This window comes from Mirounga angustirostris, unplaced genomic scaffold, assembly GCF_029215605.1.
Source record: "Mirounga angustirostris isolate CCGP_5_RB_7025 unplaced genomic scaffold, mMirAng1.0.hap1 SCAF_7, whole genome shotgun sequence".
Classification (NCBI taxonomy): domain Eukaryota; kingdom Metazoa; phylum Chordata; class Mammalia; order Carnivora; family Phocidae; genus Mirounga; species Mirounga angustirostris.
The window spans coordinates 126,582,158-126,607,429 of NW_026991715.1; the positions used below are offsets into that span (position 1 = coordinate 126,582,158).

At 41.2% G+C, this 25,272-nt stretch overlaps 1 protein-coding gene across 1 annotated transcript in view; it reads right to left on the minus strand.

Moving 5' to 3' along the window:
* Positions 1-25,272, minus strand: part of SPEF2 (sperm flagellar 2) — a 167,447-nt gene that overhangs the window by 65,513 nt on the left and 76,662 nt on the right. The window contains 5 exon segments of the mRNA XM_054504500.2: positions 3,172-3,320; positions 8,141-8,215; positions 11,795-11,950; positions 20,711-20,868; positions 21,907-22,015. Coding sequence (XP_054360475.1) covers positions 3,172-3,320; positions 8,141-8,215; positions 11,795-11,950; positions 20,711-20,868; positions 21,907-22,015 — 647 coding nt within the window.

Below are 25,272 nucleotides of genomic sequence, written 5' to 3' on the forward strand. Positions count from 1 at the left end.
ACATTATTTTGACACCTTTTTTTCCCCCTGGTTCCTGCCTCTGGTTTCTACTTTTTCATGATACCCAGAATGGTGCTAAAGACCATTTTAAATAAGCCCCATTACTCCACCTCCCTCCTGGATGACTTTAATCCATTAATTCACACTTTGTGCATAGAGAGTTACCACCTAGGAATAGACCTAATTGAATTAACACCCTGCTCACAGATCTCATTTGTTTATAAGAACTTCATGAGAAGTTGTCCAATACTATTTTGAACTCAAGATATACAAAGTTTATGGTACTTCCCTGATCCATCTAGTCAACCTTGCTGTCAAGGAAAAGGAATGGGCCAGTTCAGCAGGACTTAGTGAAACTATGTGGGCTCTGGGTGATCATTTTTGTAGTTTATACATGCTCAGAAGTCAGACTTTTAATATTTTCTCTCAAATTGTGTCAGGGTTTAATGTTTGGAGTATTGGTCTGTATGTTATTAAATCCCATCAGCATTTTATTAAACATTTAGGTATTTTCCTATATCTGGTCTTCTGGAATCTCCCATATCCTCTGTGATTTCTATGAGTTGTTGATAATTTCAAATCTATAGGTTCTTCCAGTCTCTAGGATATAATTTTTTCTGGGTCTGGGCACTTGAACTTATGTGATATGACTAGATGTTCAGATCTATACTTTCCAATTAAATAGTCTTCTTTTCATTGGGTAAGACTGAGTATAATAGGAAATCAGTAGCTAAAGCAAATATGCTCCAAAACTTCAGAAGCTGAAAAACAAAGATCTCTCACTCTGACTGCCTTCTCAGTTCTCTCTGCACCCCTCCTTCTGGCTGACAAAGGGGGTAGGACCCAGGTTCTTCTGGAACTTGGCTGCTGCTTCCACCTGGAAGAGCCAGATCTGAAAGCAATCTCTCTCAATCTCTTCAACCTCTCTCTCTCTCTCAATCTACCTTCCCTTCTCCCCTTCTTCTTCTCCTCTCCCCCTTCCTCTCTTTCTCTGTCCACATGCCTACTGAGGGAGGTAGATATGGGGTCCTTGGATGGCCTGGAACTGGGGTTACCAGATAAATTATAGGAAGCCCACTTAAATTCATTGATAATCTAAAATTCAAATTTAACTGGGCATCTGTCTTTCTTCTTCGACAGGTAAGCTCTACAGCTTACCTGCCAAAGGGTGAGAACCTTAGGGTGGGAAAAGGACTAGAGAGGATCATGTGGCTGCTTTGTTTCTAGGCTCTAGACTACTTCCAGTTGTAGCAAAATGTGTTCTCCACATGGTTTCACTTAGGTTATTAGAGGTAGAGGTCTGTGCTGCATATCTTCCCATTGTTCCTACAGACCAAGTTCCTATCCTTCATTCTTCGGGCTGCTCAGTGCCCTGGAAGGCTAACTTATGTGAACTACTTCAGGAAACAACCTTACCCTCCATCTTCTGGGCAAGAGATGGGAGAGCAAGAAGAACATGAGGTCTGGTCCTGTATTTCCCCACTCCCCTCTGCTGTGTCACTGTGGGTGGCTACATCCCTCTGCTGAAGGCCTCCGCTCCTGCCAGATGGCCCTCTCCACACAGAGGTCCTCTTGGCTTCCAAGCATCTGCTCCTTTTCCCCACCCTTTCAGGCCTAGAGGCCATATGGCTCCCAGCTACCCCTTGTTTGGGGGTAATAATCAAATCCTTATATGTGCCCTTATTTTTGATCCTTTATTCAACTCTCCTTAAATTATCATCTGTTTTCTGCCAGAATCCTGACTGCTAGAAGATCTACATGGGAGCTGGTGCCAAACCTCAGGGTTAATGTTTATTTTTTCACTTCTGCCCTCTATTTCCTTCTTGTCCTCTATGTATTTATTTCTCTCATGAGCTTCAAGGTTTGGATTTAAGGATTAAATTTCAATATTTTTGTCTCTTACTCCCCAACCCTGCCAAATAATATCATTTTAGTTTTATCTACTTCCCAACAACCATTTCTATATCCCGATTCTATGACAAGTTTTTTTAATGTATTTATTTCAATAAGTAGCTTCGTTTGGCTGAGTGATATTACACTCATCTACAATTGTATCATTTAATGTTGTCATTTTCAAACATTTTCTGTTCTAGCTTCCTTATCAATGTAAATTAATTAAATCATTAGAACTTCATCAAGAATCTATGTTGTGTTTGATTCTGTATTGAATACAGTCAATTATCCCACATGTTCTTACCCTCTTTCAAAGAGGTTATAATCTAATTGGGGATATAAGACATTTCCCTAGGAAAGATCAATAATAACAGCAACAGCACAACCACTGAAATTCATCATTGGTCTCAAATGCCTGGCCCAAGCAGTCAGTGCTCAGAGTTCATAAGAGTAAGAATTCACTGAGGATTGCAGTGAAAAAAAAAAGGGGCTGCATCTTTTATAGAGCAATTTGTCTTTGAAAAAAGTGTGAAAGGAAAGACCATTCTTGGTGATTTTCTTAAGATGATTTATCTATTGAAGCAACCAGCTTTGCCTACGTGGAGACTGGGCTTTGCAGTTGTCAGAGAACAAAGAACTGAAGGGAGTTCCCAGAGTTCACCTTATTCTGGCATACCTATTTAAAGTTCTCAGGCCAGACAGTGACCTGTTCTTTTATTAGTTTAGTTAGCTTCAAAAAGTTTCTTCTATTTGTAAAAAGTCAGAAGTTAAACTTCATTTGAAAGCATTACAATGCAGACATGAGAATATGGATGGAGGGCTATAATTTGCTGGATATGTGTTCTGAGGAAGTCATTCTTCCAGGAAACTGCATCTCTGCTTGTCCTTGGGGAGAAAATTGGTCCTCACAGAACCCATTTGTTCTCCTGCTTTCAGCACTTAATAGTGGTTCAAAGCATGACTCAGAAACTCGAAGGAGTAGAGAGAGGATACAATGTGATTCAATGAATAGTGTCAAAAATTCACCTCAGCTTTTTTTATTATTATGTTCAGTTAGCCAACATATAGTCCATCATTAATTTTTGATGTACTGTTCAATGATTCATTAGTTGAGTATAACACCCAGTGCTCATCACCATGCGTGCCCTCACCTTGGCTTTCTGATGAGCATACATATCACCAGCTATAAAAGGCCTGGATGGTGCAAATAATGGTGTGAATCTTACTATAAACAAGAGAAAGGCTAGCTTCTACTAGCTTCAATCTAAACTGCCATACCTCAGGAATTGGTTCATTCACGTAGACCCATTCTTCGGCTCCTGGCTTAGGTGGTGGTGGCACTATGGGAACAGGTGACACATTTGTAGAATCGGCAGGTGATTTCTTTACTGGCGCTTTCCCTCCTGGTGATTTTCCTTTAGGAGAACCTTAAATATGCATAATAAATCATTCCACTACAAGTAGATGAATGGAACCAGATTCTGGTGGATGAATAAATCTAGGATTACTGTGGACTTCAGGCAACTCATTAAGCAGTTTTGGGGAGTCTTAGCAAATCAAAAAAATCAAACACCCTATTCTCTACATCCTCCAAATTAACCAATAATATCAGGAACAGGTTTGGGGTTCTGTTTTGTTTTGTTTTGTTTTGTAAGCCACTCAGGTTTTTTGTCCAGTTGGCTATCAAAAGCAGCTTGGTATTTTATTTTTGTCTCTGTCCTTGCTTCCATAATGAACAAAGTTTACACTGAAAATTGCATTTCATTTACTATTGCAAGTACTAGCAAATTAAATTCTCCATCCTGAATGAGAAAGAGTAAGTCTACTATGAGCAGTGCTCTTGATCGGTTTTGTTTGTTTGTTTGTTTTTGTTTTTGTTTTGAAGCTCAGGGGAGGAATAGGAAGGAAGGAGGTTACTGTAAGTCAGCCGGAGTCAGTGAAGGATGTGGGGAAGGAGACACAGTGAGTATTGTAGCTCCTGAATATTCCAACATTCCCTGACTGAGACACAGGGTTTCTGAGTGGGAAACTGTATTTCTTGCTACACTCAGGGAGTATGGATGAAGGTACCTTCTGTGCCATAAGCCTGGCTGAATTAAGGCATAAGAAAGAGAGAAGGGGAGAGAAGAGAAAGAGAGAGGAGGGAGGAAGAGGAGGTAGAGGAGGAGAAAGAGGAGGAAGAGAAAGAATGCTAATGTTCAGTTCAGAATCCACAAAGGGCATATGCTTCACTCCCCCTGAGAGCATAAAGAAAGGAATCTAGATCAGTTGGGTGGCATGGCACTCTTATGGTCTGAAAGATCCTGTGATTCATCAAAGTAGCGGAACTCAGAAAGCCTAATATTCCCTTAAAGGATCAAGGTTATTATGGTTTAGAAAATCATTCTGTTTAAATTGCACTTACCTTCAGAATAATTACTGAGATTTTAGATGCAGTTTATAGACACCTATAGATTTGGGAATACTTTATTTCCCAAGCTATATTTCCTTAATGAGGATTATTTAATGATAATGCTATTTAGAAAAGTAAATATATCTTACACTTTTATGCTAGTTAAATTATATAGATTATAAGTAGAGGGGAAATTGTCAATTATGTCTTATGGAGAGTTTAGGTGACCTCTACTTACACATTTAAAAATAGTATCCATTATCTATAGGTCTAAAGTTATATCCAGCTCTTTTTACATTTAGGAAAAATTTAAGAAAATCTTTGTTCAGGCAATAACCAACAATGTTCATTATTTGATATATATTTCAATAGGGTGATTTCCTGTTATTTGACCTGAATCTGGTGAAATAAAAATGATAACACTATGGGCACTTTAAGATGAATTTCTCTAAGAAGAATTCCTAAGAGGAAGAACTTTGCAATTGTAAATGTGAGACTGAAATGAGTTTCTTCTTTCTTCTTTTCTTAAATAACATGATCAGTCAGTGAAAACTAAGAGCCAGGTAGTCTTTTTGGACTATCGTGCTTTGATTCCATTTAACTTATATCTATTTTTTAACAATGAAAATGCTAAGGGGAAAAACAAAATTTGAATGAATAAAAATGTATCTATGCCATAGGGATTTGAACATAATCTGCCAGCATCTTAAATGTAACAGGGGGGCGTTTCTTCCTCAGTACCACTCACCCGACCACATGGAAGCTTCAGTTTCTAATGAGAGACCGGCTTTCACTTGAAAGCTGGATTGTTTAGTCCCCAGTGTAGCCGTTCAATGTTGAAATAGAAACAGTTCATATGTATGTTTTTCCTAAATTGCAATCCAAATGAAATATTTTGGGGGATGGGACATATAAAAAATATGTTATAAATAATTGAATGTTTCTGATATTCCAATGGCTACAGTACAGGATTAATCCTTGGGCTCCAGTTTAATAGTTTCCCAATTTTAACGATCATCAGAATTCCCTAGAGGGTTTGTTAAAACACAAATTGCTGGGCCCCTCCAGGAGTTTTAGATTTGGTAGGTCTGGAGTGGGGCCAAGTGTTTGTGTTGTTAGTAAGTTCCCAGGTGACCACACTTAAAGAGCCACTGTTCTGGTGGATGCAGCCAGATATTTCAATTTCATTAGCCTTTTATCTTTTTCCATGCCCTTCCAGTTAAATGTCACTGATGTTTATAACACTGACATTTCATTTACTGCTAAGTGGCCTGGTAGCACCTATTACTGTAAGTCAAGTTGGAAAGCAAGCACTGGGACGATGCCAGTGCCAACACGTGGGCAGGCCAGTGGAACTAAAGACAACATCATTCCCTGATGTTTGTTCCATAAAACTCTAGCCCCAATAGATACTCTTCCAAGAGAGAATTCTGCAGCCAAAATATTTTGGGATATTACATATTGTATTTCCCACTTCCTTAGAGATGCATATTGATATATTTTTTAAAATCCTGCATTAAAAACTTTTTAACTTGGCCTAATTCAGTATTTTCTGCAATTAGTTGATTAGGGAAAACTTTCTTCATTCAGCCCCTAATTAACAAGTGGTAGGTAAGATCATGGGGTTGAAAAGCTGTGTTTTATGAATCAATAACATGGGACAATGGCAAATGGGTTGAAGAGAATAAGAAATGATTTAAGAACACCAAAATACACTTGGCAAAAGGCATTTCAGTGTCAAGATTTGGGAGAAGAAGGGTAGAGACTGATCTATTATGCAGAGAAGAATAGGACTGAGTCAAAGATGTCAACAGCAGGAAATAAAGGTAAGTTTGAAGAAAGAAAAAAGGAGATAGCTCCTTAAACCAGAAGAGATGATCTCATTATAATGGTATCAACTGACCTATGAGATAAATGGATAATCAATCAGTTGTGTTCACCTCCAGTGATGTTAATTTTAAATACTAAGAATTAAAATCGTAACTTCCTTTTAATGAGGAAACCTGACACATGCTGAAAAACAGCATTTCTATGTAACAGAAAGACTTCTTTTTTTTTTAAAGATTATTTATTTATTTATTTGAGAGAGAGAGAATGAGAGAGAGCACATGAGAGGGGGGAGGGTCAGAGGGAGAAGCAGACTCCCTGCTGAGCAGGGAGCCCAATGCGGGACTCGATCCAGGGACTCCAGGATCATGACCTGAGCTGAAGGCATTCGCTTAACCAACTGAGCCACCCAGGCACCCCAACAGAAAGACTTCTAAATCATGATTGCAAATTCACCTATTTCAAATATTATTTAACACAACAGAAATCCAGTAAAATAAAAGTAAAAAATGTTTGAAAATTCTTAGTTACTTAAATTGAGCTAACTGCATGACTCCAATGTATATATTTTACTGGTTGAACTTGTATTTGCTTATGATTTGTTTGGGGTGTGTATACTTTTAAATAAGGATGCTCTTAAAGCATGTGCATTATTATATTAACTTGATTTGGTAACTAATATGCATAGTATATTTAATTTGTTTTTTTTAATTTGTATTTTTGAAGATTCTATGATGATCCTTCATTTGCTTTTATTGATCACAATGAGAAAGCAAGGAATAAATACTGTAAATGCAAAAATTATTCTCCTATTAGTAAATCAGTAGAGCTGAGCATAAATTATAGCCCTTAACATTTTGGCTAAAATTTATATCTCAGTGTTAACTCATCAGGTGGCTCTAGTTATATATCATGTTACATAATTAGAGAAGGATGAAATTCTCTTTGGGATCATGGTTATGTATTTTTAAATGGCAAAATAAAGATCCTTTCAGCCCATCATTATGTGAACTTGCACACTCTTGGCTTGCAACTGCATTTGGCAATTTATAATGAAAAGTTAAGAAAAGGTACACACTCATGACAACCCCATGTGAATATACCCTGAAAAAGCCAACTGTATATATTTATAACTGCATTTCAATCTTTAATTGGTTGTTATAGCAGCTTCACCATAAATCTAACTAAGATGCTGTTACGAATCTAGGATTTTCTTCTGTCAACTATCAATTACTTAAAAATTTTACCCCCTTTATTTCACAGAAACAGTTAAAATAAAATAGAAAAAAATTACATGAAATTAGGGTGAGGACAAGTACAACTTAAAGTGGAAGGTCAAAACTGGGAGAGGTATTAGAAAGCAGATATTGAGATCTAGGTACCCTTGCATGGATACGGGCACTAGTTTGGTTCTGAACTTCTGGTCAGCCAAAATAGAAAAGGAAGTATCATCATTTAGATGTGCTAATTATCTAACCACTCAGAGGAAGAGTTTCCTGTCCCTTGATTCTGAATGAAATTTCTCACCTAGGATTTCATATATGGGCCATTAAATGATGTAGTGGGCATACTATCCCCTCAGAAAATAAAATATGAGGTTATTATTGGTATAATGAAAGTTTCACCTCCACTGCTATGTTATACTGTGAAGGGAGTTGAGGACTTTATACTGAAGTGCATATCAGTGAAGGCAATTTGATGAGAGCTCAAGAAAATATGGTTCAGTGCATAGCTTTCTGATGGCATAGCTTAGCCCAAGGATAACACCTATAATTTCTATGATGAATGGATATTCTGTATACTAGATATCTCTAAATTATTCCCCACAAACATCACTTTTCTCAGCAGGACCTTTGCTAAAATCCAGGCTACAGAACGACTGAGGTTATATTCTTTGGCAAGGGCTTATGGTTTACAAGGCCTAAGAGAAGTATTCAGTGTATACAACTAACAAATCTGGCTCTCTTCCCTGAGGCAGTTAGGAAATGCAGAATTACATTGAACCATATCTATCTTTATCTGCGGTACCTTTTCTTTTGAGTGAAGTGTCACCTTTCTTCCCTTTTCCTTCCTGAAGAGATTCTTGCTTACCATGCAAGGACTCTAAACAAAATTCAAGACATAAACATTATTGATGATTTTCTTTAATATTCTGGGCTATATTACTCATACACAATCCAATGCTATTTCTCACAGATAAACAGTTATATTTGTGACGTCTTCACTTGAGCTAAAATTAACCTGAAGACAGACTGGATTAAAACTTTTTGAATGACAGCCCTGATAGTGCTATTTGATTTGTCACACTGAGAAGTTTAGTATCAATATTTGGTAGTGGACTTGATTGTAAACTCTTCAATGCAACATAACCTGCAGAGTTTTAAAAGTTAGTTACAAGTTCATTTGAAGCATATGGCTCTATTTTTATTTATTTCAACTAAATGATCCTTATACAATAAGACAACTAAATCTGTAATAAGATGATGCCAAAACACCTTGAGGAAGAGCTGAATAACCACATTGTTTTGAGATGATGCATCCTTGAGCTTTTCCTGACCTCACGCCTTGTAATTTCTACATTTCTGTTTTGCATTGACTATAACTTGCAATGTAAAGGATGGTTTGGATATGGTTATCTTGGATTCCTTGAACTCTAGTTCAAAACTATGCTGGAAGGGGGAAAACGCAAAACTGATCATCTAAAGGTCAATAAGGCATCCCAAATAATAAATTAGTTCCTTGAAAAAAATCCCTATATTCCACATTATTCACCAAACAAGTTCAATCATTATCTACTCTTTGCCCTGGGCTATAGTTTACTCTTCATTGGAAGGATGGACATATGGGACAATTTAAATGCCTATGATGGAGAGACACTGTCTGACCTACTATTTATATTTAGAAGTGATAATTATAAGAATGTGTAAATGTATAGCACATGCCATATTTAAACTTCTCAGATCCAACAACCAAGACTTCATAGAAAGAAGACATAGAAAAGGATTAACCTTAAACTTGGTCAGCCTTTATAAAAAGACTTTTAAGTATCCAAATAGCCGACTGCCAGACTCAAAAATAAGTAAACAAACAAACAAATACATAAAAACCAAACATTTGAACTAGTTGCTTTTTTTAGAAATAAGCTTAATAATAGTAACAATAAAGTTTAGATAAGCTCCTACTTCCTTTAATAACAATACTTTGGGTAACCAACTATTTAGCTCTAAACTAGCTCTAAACAAGGCAACAGAGAATAGAAGTTACAGATAGAGATATCTGAATTTATAAAGGACACTGAATTTATAAAGCATTGTGGGCAAGTCTAATTTCGGCTGGGGCAACATCTACTCTACCTGTTTTTTTAAAATCAGTTCTAAAATAGATTCTGAAATCTCAAAAAATATTTTTAAATAGCAGCATGGATATAGTACTATTATATTGTGTCACACTGACAGCTCAAGTTTTAAATTGAATTCTGAAGTTTGGTAGTGGATTTGATAATAGACCCTTTAATAGAATGTTAACTGTGAACTCCTTCAGATTTAATCCCAAGTACATTTGAAGCAGATATAAAATGTAGAACTATATACAATGCAGAACCATATGGGGACAAAATGACTGTACTCAGTGCCCTATGCCTCCTTCTTTACTGTTTCTACCCTGATTTTTTTTTTTAATTTTTGGTAAATAATTCCTCTTTTCTTTTCTTTTTTTTTAAAGATTTTATTTATTTATTTGAGAGAGACAGCGAGAGAGGGAACGCAAGCAGGGGGAGTGGGAGACGGAGAAGCAGGCTTCCCACGGAGCAGGGAGCCTGACGCGGGGCTCAATCCCAGCACCCTGGGATCATGACCTGAGCCGAAGGCAGAAGCTTAACCGACTGAGCTACCCAGGTGCCCCAGTAATTCCTCTTTTCATCTCAACTTCTAAAGACTGTAGTTGGGTGTTTGAGATGGACATGTTCAGAAGCCTCAGGTTTTCATTTCTAAAAACATTTCATTTGAAAAAAATTGTTAATTATTTATATAAAAATAAACAAACCTGCCAGGAACTTTCCCCTCTAAAATTGCTTCACTAAGCTTCCCTGAGCTGTAAGGGCAGCCACCCGTTTCACTGCCTCGCTCTACTGCCCCCTCGATGCCCACGAGCACAGAGATCTCTTTCCATTAAGGCATTGTTGTTCGAAGGCAGTAATTAGGCTTCTGGAGATTAACACTTGGATAAGTTTTTAAAGATCAGGCAGTAGGCCTGTCCTTGGTGAAAAAAAGAGACAGATGCAAGCACTCTTTTAAGCAACAATAGCTTTATTATTCCTCCCATGCACAGTATTCAAGAATACAATTTTAAAATCGCACGCAAACTTCAGAAACTTAAAGACTGAACTGTGTTATAACCAGAAACACCAGAGATTGGTTTCGGGGAATGGCTCAGGTACACAGGTCACCCAGATTTCGAGCGGACCAAGGGGGAGGTCGTGGTAGGACAGCCATGGTCAGAGGTTAAAGGACTACAATGGATAAGTCTAGGCTACTCGAGCCACTGTGAAAACTGTTCTCCCCAGTTCTAAACAGATTTCTATTTTTCCTCCAGACCTCTGAATTTTTTTTTAATTCCTAATGAGGTAGTGGGAAAAGGGCATATATATTTAATTTATGGCTTTGTGCTTTATTCTTCATATGATAAAAAAAACATTTCTTTAGAATTTGCGTGTTTTGCCTTTAGTCAAACCCCATTTTATTGGAATACAATGGTCTTTAATAGAACATAATATATGTTACTTAAGTCTTTAAATTTATTTGTTTAATATAAATAAATTCAATTAAAAAATTCACATCCTTCTCAAATGTCCACGAAGCACAAAGATTCTGGAGTTTAAAAATACAATGATGACACAAGATCAAAGATTCCTGGGTCGACTTCTGTAATGCACAGCCAACTACTTACAAAGCTAAAACTAGACCCGAGAGCCACATTTGTTTCTTATACACAGCACCAAACTGATACTAACATTCTACCAATATCGTGCACAGCAACGATTGAGCACTTCACTTGGGTCATTATATTTATTGTCTACCACTTAAGTTAATGGCCCTTCGTGGTTAAAGATGTAGAAAGAACTTAAGCTAAAAAAATACTCCCTACACAAACTCTTTATCCGTATATATTATAAATTACAAACATATACATTTCCTGAGAAGCCAGGTGCTCATTTCTATCCTTTTATTATCACATATACTCCCACAGATGATGAAGTTACATATGAATTCTAGACCCTGATGAATGCTGTTGATTTGTTCCCTTATTCTTATGAACAACTAGCTATACTAACTCTCATTTTCTGAAGATGTTCTCACTCTACAAAAAAACATCAGTCTACAGTTCAGCAAACAGACGTCCGTCCTTTTGATCTGCTCTAAGTTCCTTCTGGTTATTCTCCTGTGCCCTTCCTATTCTCACCTGTGGCCTTATTCTAACCAGAAGAACTGGGTAGGAGGACTCCACTTTCCCTCCACGCTCTTAGCTACTGAGGACTTTCCCACTTCTGTCTGAGCACCTAATCATACCATTGAAGTTGCTCCAAGTCTGAATCTAAATAAGGGCATTGGTACTGCGATTTATAATTCTTTTCTAAGCGAAGATAAGAAACTGGAAAACAGGATTATAAATTATTCTTTCAATCACCTGATGGTGGTTTCCCTTTTGCTGGAGGAGTTTGTGAATGGGTTTCCTTCTCCTTTTCTGGCTCAAGAGAAGGAAGGGGAGGGGGAGGAGGAGACGGAGGCTCAGCCAGGGGGACTTCTTTTTTCTCAGCTTCCTTTTCTTCTAACTTCTTTTTAACTTCGAAAAGATAAGAAGAATGGACCTTTATTAGAGACTCTAGACACCCGCTATTTTACTTGAACCAAGATAAGCCTAAATTAATATAAAATTGCCCATACTGATTTAAGTTTAAATTCATGTTTTAAGGCTCTCCCTTAAATCATCCAGTCCTTAAAGCTAGGATTTGAAGCCTTCTCTGCCTGGTTAGAAACACTGTTTACTTTGTGGATAATGATGATGATGATGATGATGTGTGTGCATGTGTGTGTTACGGAACCTGGACTGGATCGCCCGACGGAAGAACCAAGCAGCACTCGGAGATATTGGAGGACAGGAGGCTTATTTAACGCCAGTGGGCTCAGAGGAGAGTGGTCTCCAAAGGTCTGAGCCCCAAGCACAAACAAAGGGGGCAATTTATACACTTCTACTTCCACATACTTGGCACTTTTGGCACGTGCGCGAAGCAGGGCAGGGAGAAGAACCCGGAAGAGCCCCGGGGCAGGGACTGGGACTCTCTCACTGGCTCGGTCGGCCATCTTAGGACATAGATTTTCCTTATCATTCCCCCCTTTGATGTCCCATTAAACACCTAGTATAGAGGGCATCATTCTGTTTGACTCTAAGGGTTGACTGCAAGGCTTGGGGCAAACACGGACTTAATCATAAACTTAATAGCACACCAGGTAGCAGAAGACCAGGACAGACTGGGGCCAGGAAAATCATGGTGAAATGCGCTCAGGAGTAGACAGCAGAGGGCCAGTAAAAGTGGGATTTATGACCTTAGGTAGAAGCCTCTGGGGGAAAGTCCAATCAGGAGGGGCAGCAGTATACAGTCTGACTCCCAAGATGAGGGAAATCACGCCAATGAGAGCCAGGGACCACGGTGGGGTCTTGTCAAAGGTGAAGCTGGAGTGGGTTCATGAAGTCTGACTGGACTCTCCACTGGCGCGGCTCCTCATCCGAATGATGAGCTTTCTTCACTCTTGAGTGGTGGACCCATGGGGTGACACCTGAGACCTTGAGGGCAGTAGGGGTGGTTAGAACAACAGTGTGGGGCCCTGCCCACTGCGGTTTGAGGGGGTCTTTCTTCCAATCTTTGACACAAACTGAGACCCCTGTCTGGAAGGAGTATACCTGAGACCCTAAGGAGATTGGGGTCCTCTCAGTGGTGTACTTTTGTAATTTATTTAGGGTGGCCCCCAGGGCCTGAAGCTGCACCTTTATCCCTTTATCTCCAACCTGATGTAAATTTCCTGGAAGGCTTCCCAAGCACGGGGAGGCCATCCATATATTAATTCGAATGGGGAGAAACCTGATGTCTGGGGCTTGCAGCGAGCATGCAGGAGAACTAGGGGTAGCAGATCCGGCCATGGGAGGTTAGTCTCTGGACAAAACTTTGCTAAGGTTCTCTTGAGGGTGCGATTCATTCGCTCTACCTTCCCTGAACTTTGGGGCCGGGAAGCAGTGTAGAGTCTCCAGATGATGTTGAGAGATTTGGTCAAGACCTGTACAATGTCTGCCACAAATGCGGGTCCATTGTCACTATGGATTGTTAATGGCAGGCCGAACGATCTCCCATAAGAGGACTTTAGCTACTTCCCGGCTTTGCTCCGTCCTGGTCAGAAGGCTTTGTGCATACTATTACTAGGAGATATCTGAACCCCCTGCTCGGCTGCACATCTGTGAAGTCTACCTCTAGATCTTCAAAGGGGGTGCTCCCATCCTCTGGACACCTGGTGGGGGACGTGGTGCAGACCGAGCATTATTTTTAGCACATGTTATGCACCGTTCACTCGTTGCTCGGCACAGTGCTGGCAGCTCACTGATGTAGTAGTGCTTCTTGAGAAGGCTCTAATGCAGTTTTTCCCAGATGAGTGAGTCGGTGGTGTTCCTTGACTAGATGCCCTCAAGTTGCTGTTGGAACAAAGATGCACCTGTCTGGCATCATCCACCATCCATTTTCAATCAGGGTGGCCCCCTCAGCCATGGCCATTCCTTTCCCTTTTTAGTGTAATTGGGTGGAGGGACTTCTTCCAGGGGTGTTAGGGCCATGGTGAGGGAAGGGGCTCTGTCTATGTCCTCACTGGCTGTGGCCTTGGCTGCCTCATCTGCTAGACGACTTCCCCGAGCTATGGGGTCATCTCCTTTCTGGTGTCCCTTACAGTGCAGGATTGCTACTTCCTTTGGAAGCCAGACAGCTTCGAGGAGTCTCAGTATCTCCTCCTTGTTCTTGATAGCATTTCCTGCTTTGGTTAGGAGGCCCCTTTCCTTGTAGATGGCTCCATGTATATGTAGAGTAGCAAAGGTGTACGGAGAGTCAGTATAGATATTGACTTGCTTGCCTTCACCGAGGGTGAGGGCTCTAAGGCATATAATTCAGCCCGTTGAGCTGACCATCCAGCTGGTAATGCCTTAGCTTCTAGGACTTCAGTGGTTGTGGTTACTGTATAACCCGCTTTCCGGGCACCCTCCTGTAGGTAACTGCTGCCATCGCTGAACAGCGTGAGCTCTGGATTCTTTATGACTTGATCCCGCAGATCTGGATGGCTCACATAGACTTCATCAGTCACCTCAGAGCAGTCATGGTCTGGTACCCCCTCTTCCATGGGGATAAAGGTTGCTGGATTTAATGTCCTTACTGTTTCAAGGGTGACCCATGGGTTTTCACAGAGGAGCTCTTTCACAGAGGAGCCCTTGGTATTGTGCTAGCTGAGAGTTGGAAAGGAAGTGGTGTCCCTGTGCGTTCATGAGGGACACAACTGCATGAGCAACCTTGACATTAAGTTCTTGCCCCAGGGTAAGTTTGTCTGCCTCCTGATGAGTAGGACTGTGGCTGCAAGCGCCCTGAGGCATGGTGGCCATCCCGCTGCCATGGGGTCCAGCTTCTTTGACAGGTAAGCAACTGGCCATTGCCAGGGCCCAACAGTCTGGGTGAGTACCCTGAGTGCTATTTTTTCCTTTTCATGTACAAAGAGATTGAAGGGTTTTTCTACATCTGGTAAGCCCAGGGCTAGAGCCTGCCCCAGGGTGGTCTTTATCTCTGTGAAAGCAGCTTCTGCTTCCTCAGTCCAGGCGGGGGGTTCTCGATCTGGTCCCCCTAAGAGATCATAAAGAGGTCTTGCTATTGCTGAGAACTCAGGGATCCAGATGGAGCAGAATCCTGCAGCCCCCAGGAATTCTCGTAGGCCCCTTTTTGTCTGGGGCTGTGGCAGGGAGATGATGACCCTTTTTCTCTCCAGCCCTAGTTCTCTTTTCCCTTGGGTGAGGAGGAAACCAAGGTATTGGACCTGTTGTAGGCAGATTTTGCCTTCTTCCATGAGGCTCAGTATCCCAAGTCTGACAGGAGCTGTAGGAGGGCCTTTGTGCCTTTTGTGCAGTCTTTTTGTGTGTCACTGGTGAGGAGGAGGTCATCCACATACTGGAGGAGGGTGCATCGCGTGGCCTCTCTTGGGAAGCTGGCAAGGCCCACGGCCAGCACTTCCCCAAAGAGGGTTGGTGAGTTTTTAAACCCCTGCAGGAGGCGCGTCTAAGTCAGTTGCATCTAGCACCCTATATCAGGTTCAGACCATTCAAAGGCAAATAGTGGCTGGCTCTGGGGAGCTAAACGGAGGCAGAAGAAGGCATCCATCAAATCTAGGCAAGTGAACCATCTGCCGACCCTGGGATTTGGCTGAGGATGGTGTATGGATTCGGGACCACTGGGTGCAGAGAGATGGTCACCTTGTTGATGGCCCATAGGTTTTGAACTGGTCGGTATACCCCTCCTGGCTTCTTGACTGGCAGGAGTGGGGTATTCCAGGCTGGTTGGCACTCGACTAGAATACCTGCTTCTTTGAGTTTGGTCAGATATTTTTGGATGCTGATCTTAGCTTCTGTGGAAGGGGGTATTGCCTTTGCCTTTGAGGTTGGGCTCCTGGGATCAGTTCAACAATGATAGGGGCCCGATTCCGGGCTAGTCCAGGTGGGTTGTTTTTAGCCCATACTGAAGGGAAGGCGAGTCTAAACTCCAATGGGCTGCTCAGTTGGGCCTGGGCACAGAATAGCCTCCATTCTTCTTCCCTTGGCATGGTAATTGCTAGTATTGGAGACCCCATCTCTTCTTGCCTTGGGTTCAATAGGAGGCTAGTGTGTCCAGTGGGCTCAAAGGTTATCTGAGCCCTAAGCTTGGAGAGCATGTCTCAGCCCAGGAGAGGGATGGGGTGATCAGGCAGATAAGGGAATTCATGTCGGACCTTGTGGCCTCCAAGTTCACACCGGCGAGTCTGGCAAAAGGGCTGTTGTATCGCCTGCGTCCTGGTCGCCCTAAGAATTGTCGCAATCCTTTTGATGAAAGGGGTCACTGGGGAGGTGACAACAGAGTGCTCAGCCCCAATATCAACCATAACAGTCACTGGTTGGCCCCCCACCTTCATTCTGACCATGGAATCATGGGGGCCAAGGAGGAAAAAGCCCAGTCCCCGTCAATCTGTGTCAATTCCCACACAGGGAATTGTAGCAGCTGGGCTTTTGAGCCTTTCCCTGGTTGGGACATTCATTTCTCCAATGCCCTTTCTCTTTACAGTAGGCACATTGATCCCTTGCCAAGGGGTTCTGGGCTTCCCCCCTTTCGGTGGTTGGGATCTCCCCATCTTTGTGTTGTCCTTTTCTTTCAGAGCGGCAGTGAGGAGGCTGACTTTCTTTTTCATCTTTTTTGTTGGCTTCCCATTAGGCTGCGACCTCCCTATTCATGTAGACCTTACTGGCAAACTCTATTAGTTGGGTGATGTTCATCCCGGCAAAACCCTCTAGTTTCTGAAGTTTTTTCTGATGTCTGGGGCAGCCTGAGCCACGAAGGAGGTGTTTATCATCTGTTGGCTTTCCTGCGTCTTGGGGTCAAATGGAGTGTATATCCTGTAGGCTTCACATAGTCTTTCGTAGTAGTCCCTGAGGGACTCCACTGGTTGTTGAGTGACCAAGGATACCTTAGTCATATTCATGGTTTCTTAGCTCCTACCCGGATTCCCTGGAGGAGGGCTCCTGGTACCAGCAGATGTGGGCCTGTCCCTCGATTGTGGTGAAGTCCCATGCTGGGTGCTCTTTGGGTGCATCCATACTAGCCCAGGCAGCAGGGTTGATGACTCCTGCTGGTGCGTGCTCCATAGGGTTCTCAACTTGCCAGGGTTCATCCTGACTCCACAGTCTCCCGAAAACCCCTACTTGAAGTTTTTGATCATGGTCTTTAGAACCGTAGGTTTACTCTGCCCTGACCCCGTGGTGATGTCCCCGTGTGCAGTGGCGCAGAGACAGACAAAGAGGGGGGTGCCTCCTGAGGTGAGGAGACCAATCAGATGCCTGTTTGGCCATGTCTCAAAGGAGCTTAGATGAGGCTTAGCCGTAGCGGTCTCAGTGTTGTGATTTATGATCAGAAACTATCCCGATGCCACCACAGACTGTGTGCTATTCACCACGGAATCGCAGATGGGCCCACTCAGACTCCATAGGCTTCTGGGGACCTTAAGGGTGCCCGCCCGTGGAGTCACAGAATCAGTCAGCTTGAGCAAGCCAGGTCAGACTGCACATTCACTCACACACTCACACTCTAGAAGTTATTACATTCCCTCCCTGGGAATCCCTACCTGTGAGACCTCTAAGAGGTCTCTGGGAGGTGATCAGACTCCCCTTCCACCCCAGTGGGGGTGGGCCTGTCTGGGTCCTGGGGCCCCAGGCCTTACCAGAATCCGACATCAGGACCAGGTCCTCACCTGCCAAATCTCCTCGAGTCTGGCGGGAACAGCGGAGCAGGGCCGGCACGAGGCGACCAGGGTGGGAGACTGCCAAAAATTAGGCAGGGAGCACCTTCTCCATTATGATCCCTCGTTCCATCACCGCCCCGCTGTTGCCCCAAACCGGTGGCAACAATGGGCCAGCGTGGTTGGGTTTCTTGGTCAGGGAACCAAATGTTACAGAACCTGGACTGGATTGCGTGACAGAAGAACCAAGCGGCACTCGGAGATCTTGGAGGGTAGGAGGTTTATTTAATGCCAGTGGGCTCAGAGGAGAGTGTTCTCCAAAGGTCTGAGCCCTAAGCACAAACAAAGGGGGCAATTTATACACTTCTACTTCCATATACTTGGCACTTTTGGCACATGCACGAAGTGGGGCAGGGAGAAGAACCTGGATTGGTGTGTGCGGGAAGCAGAGCAGGGATAAGAACCCGGAAGAGCCCTGGGGCAAGGACTGGGACTCTCTCACTGACTCAGTCAGCCATCTTAGGACACAGATTTTCCTTATCATGTGTAGCAGGTAGAAAGGCTTGTTGACAAGGGATGCCAAATGTAAAAGTAACAATCTAAATGTAGCTAATGTAGTGGAATAGGAAAATAAAGGATTACTTCAAAATTAACAGTGGAAAACCAAGGTAAAGAACTCATGAAAAGAAGGTGAAGAACAAAGTGACCGAAGCCTTGGGGGTGGGAATGAGACAGAAGGGGAAAGCCTTCCAGACTTCTGGGAGTAAATGCATGCAAAGTACATAGATTAGTGCATAGTACTCAAGTCTTCTTAACAATTCTTATCTCAAGCAGAAACTATTTATTGGATTTGAATTGTGCCTCAGAAGAAAGGAAGGGTCCTAAAATGAGGTAAAACTCCCACCACTACTGCTAATAAGTAGTAAAAACAACAGTAGGCCCAGTTCTGGTTGCCAGAGATAGGTCAGTAAAACAAAAGAGAAGAATCGCTGCCCTCTGAAGCCTGCATTTTAGCGGTGGTTGGCAAACCATAACCATGATGAGTAAGTTACTTTATAGAAGGGGTGGGTGGTGGTAAGTGCTATGGAGAAAATAAACAGAAGAGAGTAAAGAGGATCAGGAGTGCTGGGGGGCAGCTTTTTAAGTTTATTTAAATAGAGGGCTGAGCAGGGTAGAGGAGCCCGTCAGCCTGGGGGACTGGAGAGGCAGACATGGCTGGTTCTTGCTTTTGTAGGCTCTTCTTGCTGGTATGGCCCTTTGCCTCTCACCATTCAGGTTCACCCTTCCTGTCTGGCCCTGCCCGGCCTCCCCAGCCTCACCAGCCCTCCTTGTTGGACATGGCAGCAACTGCTGACTGTACCATGGGCCATGAATACCCTCACTCTTGTGTGGCTATTTTTTTTTATACGTAGTCCTTCTGCCTTTAGATTCTTTTCAATTCAGCAAGCAAGGAGGCTTATTCTATTAGATGTTTTTTCAGAGTGGAAAGTAAGGGTTTTTTTTCTGATTATAAAAGTAATACAGAATTATTGTTTGTAAAAGTCCAACAATTTAGACGAATAAGCGGAAAGGGAAATTGCCTGTTAAGTTTCTGTCTCCCTCTTCCTCCACCGTCCAGTACTGTAGAGACTGCCAGATTCTTCCCTGTGCGTATATATTTAGTAGGGTATTTAGTATATTTAGTAAAAGTACATACTTTTAAAAACGAAACCGGGACTATTTTATATGTAACCAGCTTTTTCCTATTTAGAAGTATATAATGGTCACTTCTTCACCTCAGACTATATACAGAAGTACCACATCCTTTTATTTATTTATTTACTTAACTTAATCAGGAGGTTTAATTCAGGGCATTGGGCTAGGTCAATGTTTATGGTTTTAATGATAAAATATCTGTTCAAGTGATTAACCGACAGGAATGTAAATCTTAACTAAGTGGCAGTTGAGCTGTTGATGTATTTAGTGATTGGAATGTAAAATCTTCAGGAAAATGTTGAAGTGAGTCTGATAGCTGGCAAAAACAAACTGATTCTAACCTGTAGATGTTTGAAGCTACAGCTTAGAATTGGCGTTTCTGCCTCCCAACCAAGACTCTTAAGATCGCTGTGGGTGGTTTCCTCCAGCCTCTAACCTAATTTCTGACTGTCGAATAACATATTAAGCCACTTAAATAATATATGGATTGGTATTTGTTTTGTCTGAGAGCTTCACATGGGTGATTATTGGGAGGAGACATTTGGATGTGGGAGTTTGTCTTCCTAAGCGTATGCTCCTGGATCCTCACAGTATTTATGGCTTATACCTATGTGCTAGTTTGGGGTCAGCTAATTGATACATTATGGTGGTTAGGTCATGAATGTAGTGACAGGAGACAGCATGCTATCAAGGCAGTTTTAGAATCCTTGTGGTATTATTAACTTTGACCTTTTTTATTATACCAAGAAGATGCTGTTGTCAATACAATTAGGAGTGACTGGTAAACAAAAGAGAAAGATTTATTTTTCAAATCATTTTGCAAAGGTAAAATTCTCCATTGAATTCTGGCTTTGGCAGTGTATTAGCCTAAGATCCCTTTCAATAATAAATTTCAATAATACTATGAAAAGCTAGTGGGCAATTATTATTGGTTGAATGAAGGAGGAAGGAGGTCAGGATGGTTTAATGTGATAGATGTATTCCAGAAGAAGGCTTATAAAATAAGTAGTTATAATCAGTAAATTCACATCACATCAAGATTTGGGGAAAATAAACTGTCTAGGGTTTCCATCCTAAAAGGAGGGTTAACTCCTGAGGTTAATTTTAACTGCTATTTTTTTTTTCCACATGAAAACAGTACTTTCAGTGAGATGACTTATTTTGATTAAATTAAAACAAACAGAAAAATCTCTTATTTAGAAACATCTGCAGCAGAGAGCTAGAGAAGTACTTGTAGATAGTATAACTCAAATAAAACAGAGAACTTTGTAATTGTGTTTTCATTTTTCCCTAAGCTCATTAAAACCACCCATTTCAGTTACGTAAGTTCAAAATTATAAAGAAATGTAATTACCTTTATTCTCTTTTTTCATTATTTCTGTCATAAACATTTCTTTTACTTTATGGCATAAAGACTGTTTATCTACTTCAGCATTGATTTTTATCAAAATATTTTCTGGCTCTGTAAACCACTGCTCCAATAAAAACCAGTTGTCCAAGAAGCCTATAATCCTGCAAAAATATTGTATGATAACATATACCAATTAAAATATTTGAGTAACATTAATCATGATTTACCCGGCACACATAAGGAAAAAATAAGCTGCCAATACAGTTAAAACTGAAAAAGCAACTCTAAAAAATATACAGGCAATGGGATATTAATTACTTTGAAGAAGAAATTATTTAACCATCAAGCCATATTTTTTTGAGATATATGAGAGTAAAAGAAGATTTGAAAAGGCCACCATTTCAGGAAACCTTCAGTGTAAGTTTGGTTCACATGGTAAAAATCTACAGGAAGATCGGCTGTACTCACAGTAGAATTAACTCTGAGCACACTTCTCAAGGTAGCTACAGCCTGAGCTCATCTGTTTTTCTCTTAGAGACAGAAGTTAAAGAAATCTTTGAGTAAATGTAGATAGCTCAGACTTACTTGCTTGACTCAAAAATAATCTTGGAACGATTCCTGAAACTTTCTTGTCTTCCTTGAGAATAGATAAACTTAATGCAGCTAATTAGCTAATTAATGTAGACAATTACTTTTCTCTGGCTCACCTCCTATTTTTAGACTTCTCCAGGTTTCATAAAATTGTTTAACTCTAAGTTTTCTGTTCCAATGAGCAAACTGCGCACAACCAAGAGAAGGGTGTTTTTTGTTTTTTGGGGGATTTTTTTTGTATAACATCATTTTAGCAAAATGGAAGTCATTTTAAACTATACTCTGGTCTGAAGCCTAGCTCTTTGAAATATCATGATCTTCACTGGCATTTGCTGAATGAGGGCTAAATTAGGAGTCCATGTAATGAACCATAAAGGGAAGTGTTGCCTGATTTAATTCTTCTCTTCCCATTCTAGGATTTCTCTTCCGATTCTAGCACATTAATATTTCACCCACCATCAAAACTATTTAGTTTTGTTTTACTTGTAAAAGGCTGAATGCTAGAAAATACATCTTTTTTTTCTAGATCTGATGATTCCAAAGTGACTGATGTTCAGTCTGTTCAAAGGGCAAGAAATAAGAAGCAGGACAGTGAGTTTTAGACTAACCTATGCTGAATCTGATCTCTTAAATTCTGGTCCTCATCCATATCTTGGTTTTCAGCAGCTACACATTGAGTGATGTCTTCATGAGGAGTTTCACTTGAAAATGCTTCAGCTATGATATGAAAATTACTTAATTAGATAATTTGCTAAACCAAAGTTTCAGTAGCACTGCTAAAATTTACTGATGCAAGACAGCCAAAATGATATGATCCTGCCATTGATCCAATATTCATTAAAATATTTAACAACATGTTGAAAGAGTATAGTTTTGGGATCAGACTCAAATTTTCCTTGGAAACTGAGGAAAATGACATATGATACAACATTAAAGAGGAGCTGTAGTTTCAATGTGTAGGATCTCAGGACTGACTCTGAAAAGGTGAGAATGAAAAGTGATGGGTCATCATGAATAACAAACTAGGAAATAATGAGAAAATCAACACTATGGTAAAAAGATTAAGAATGAAATAACAGGATGGCCATAAAGTCAAACATATGTAAAAATTATTTTTGACAGTATGTTACAATTCCATAAAGTAAATTAACTTTCTTTCTAGACTGTGATCTTTCTTTATAGGGTAGACATAAAGGAACTGACCACAAGAGACCAAAAACAAAAACAAAAACATCCTCAACACCTCTGACTGAGTCCTATACAGGATTGAATGGTATAAAGTCCAGAAAACTCATGAACTTAGAATAAATAGAAAATCATAAAGAGGGAAGAGACCCTTGAACTAGATTAAAAGGAATTCAGTCAATGCAAGAGAACACTGAAGGGTGACCTAATCTTGTTCAGGAAAATGGAGAACTCTCACGGATAGAGCAATCAGTTTTCTCCATTTACATTTAGGATAGAAAAAGATGAAGTGATTTAGAATACAGAATAATGCTTTTAGGTTATTTATAATACCCAAAGATTACTGGTGTCCGTGATGGGTGGTGGAAGAAGACTGTGGGAACTCTTCTCAGGAGGTGCTATCCTGCACCATCTCATGGTCACTCTCTCACTTTGTCAAGGACTTCAGCACATCTATCAGCATGCCTCTCTTCCCCAACTCCACCCTGGCACTGGTCTCCCTTCCCCTTCTCTCCACTTGTGACATTCTATTTCCAAGACCATGTCCACATCCTGGATTTTGTGATCATCTTGAGTGGCTCCATCTCTGAAGTCTTAAAGACCTACACTCCTACTATTTGTCTTTCTAGCACTCCCATATAGCTGATGAATCTTTCCAACATCATCCAGTCCCTATACCCTTTCTTCCAAATTTACTTGCATTATCTTGACTTTTTATTTTCTAGCAAACCTGAATTGCATGGTTGAACACTCCAGCTTCTCTCCCTCATCTAACAACTTCGATTTGTGTCCTTGAGCTACACCAGCCTTAGCTGATATTTGTCTCTCTTTCCAAGTCTACACTTGAACAGGTAGGCATCCTTGAAGGAAAACACAATTTCATGACTTGTAACCTCACTAATTCCTTGGCTCAAAAATCAGCTGAGTAGATAGATACATGATAGATAGATAGATAGATAGATAGATAGATAGATAGATAGATAGATGATAAAGAATCTGAGATAAGCTTCTTGAGAGTTATCTTCACTCAAGCTCCCATTCATGCCTCAGTCCACCCCAGACCATCCTTCATGGCCCCCTACTCCATTGAAATAGCTCTCATTCCATTCACCAAAAACATCAAGGCCAATGGACATCCTTATCTTACTTAATTTCTCTGTTGTATTTATAGGTAAAATTTAGCACACAATTCTTAAATACTTTTACACATATTATCTTATTTTCACAACATAACTTGAAAAGCAAGATTATGATTCTGTAATGGGCCCCAAATTGCACAGGTCATAAATGACAAAGCAGGGATTTGATTCCAGTAATCTGACTCCAGGTTCTGGACTTCTTTTTAATGCTTAAACTGTTTGTTGAACTATACCCACTGAAAAGAATGCATACATGAATATTTAGCTCAATGACCTCATAAACTGAAGACAGCACCCAGATCAATGAACAAACATTATCAGCCTTGGAAGCCTCTCCCGTTTCTTCTCAGTTACTGTTAGTCACAGAAGTTACCCTTATAGAGCCTGCACTCAAAACCTCTCTATGCCTCTCTCCATACTATGAACACTGCTGCTCCCTCTCAGGCTGGCAGATGAACCGCAGAACTGGCTAAAAACCCAGGCAGCCATCTAGTCTCCCATTCTGACACAGCCTTATGTTCCTACACTGCCTGTTCCCTCTCCTTAGGTCTCCCTGGTCTCTTGCCTATTGGGTTTGAGTCTGGCACCTTTCTCTCTGCCCAGCCTTGGCTGGCCCGATGTACAGCCTTTGAGCCCACTGGGCTTTGGTTGTAAGCTGCTTCCTTGTGATGCTGTTCTTCAGGCTTCTCCACAGACTCAAGCATTGCAGGCAGCTTGCTGCACCTGACCCTAGAGACTGGGCTCTCACACCCCAACCTGGGCCTCAGGAGCCCAGCCCCTACTGGTCTGGGATGGGAATAGTACAACTTGATTTTGAAAATCTGTCCTTTCTTGGCTTATGAGACACTGCTTTTCCTGGCTTTCTTCCTCTCTCTAGCTGCTGCTTCTAAACACTTCTTCCTTTGCTCTCCCCAATAAATTCTGATGTTTTCTGAGGGTCATCCTGGATATTTTTTTAAAGCACATTTTTATTCCTAGGTGATACCTCTCACCTTCAAATCCTTAACTTTAGGACATGCTTCCTTCCTGACATCTAGCCCCATTTAGAGAACTGTTCTCTCAACATCTTAGCTTAAAAGTCCACAGGCACTTCAAATTCGACATTTCCTTACAGGATCTCTACGTGTTTCTTTCCATATTCTCTAAGTAAATGGTATCATCATTCAAAAACTGTGTAGGTCAGAAACTTGCATTCATCCCTTTCTCCCTGTGCTCCATCTCCCATCCTCACTGATCACTGGGTTCTGTGATTTGCCCTGTAAATACCACTTGAAGCTGACCATTCTCACCTTGCCTCTCCCAGCTGTCATAATGCTTCTGTTGTTTTTTAGAGGAGAATAGTTTTCTCATTGGTTTTATTGCTTCCAACCTCACTCCCCTTCCAATGCATCCTCCATCCTGAGCCAGAATGACCATTATAAAATGCATATCTAATTGCATTAAATCTCAGCTTTAATATCATTCAGTGATGTCACATGGCTTCAGGAAGATGTTCAAACACCTTAGCTTGGGGCAAGACTCCAGCTGGCCCATGCCTACTCTCCAGGCTCGTTTCTGCCCCTCCTCCATACCTTGCTGCCTCTCAGCCCTACTAGGTCCTTGATATTCTCTAGATGGACCATGCTCACCTGCCAAGGTTTGTGATGTGTT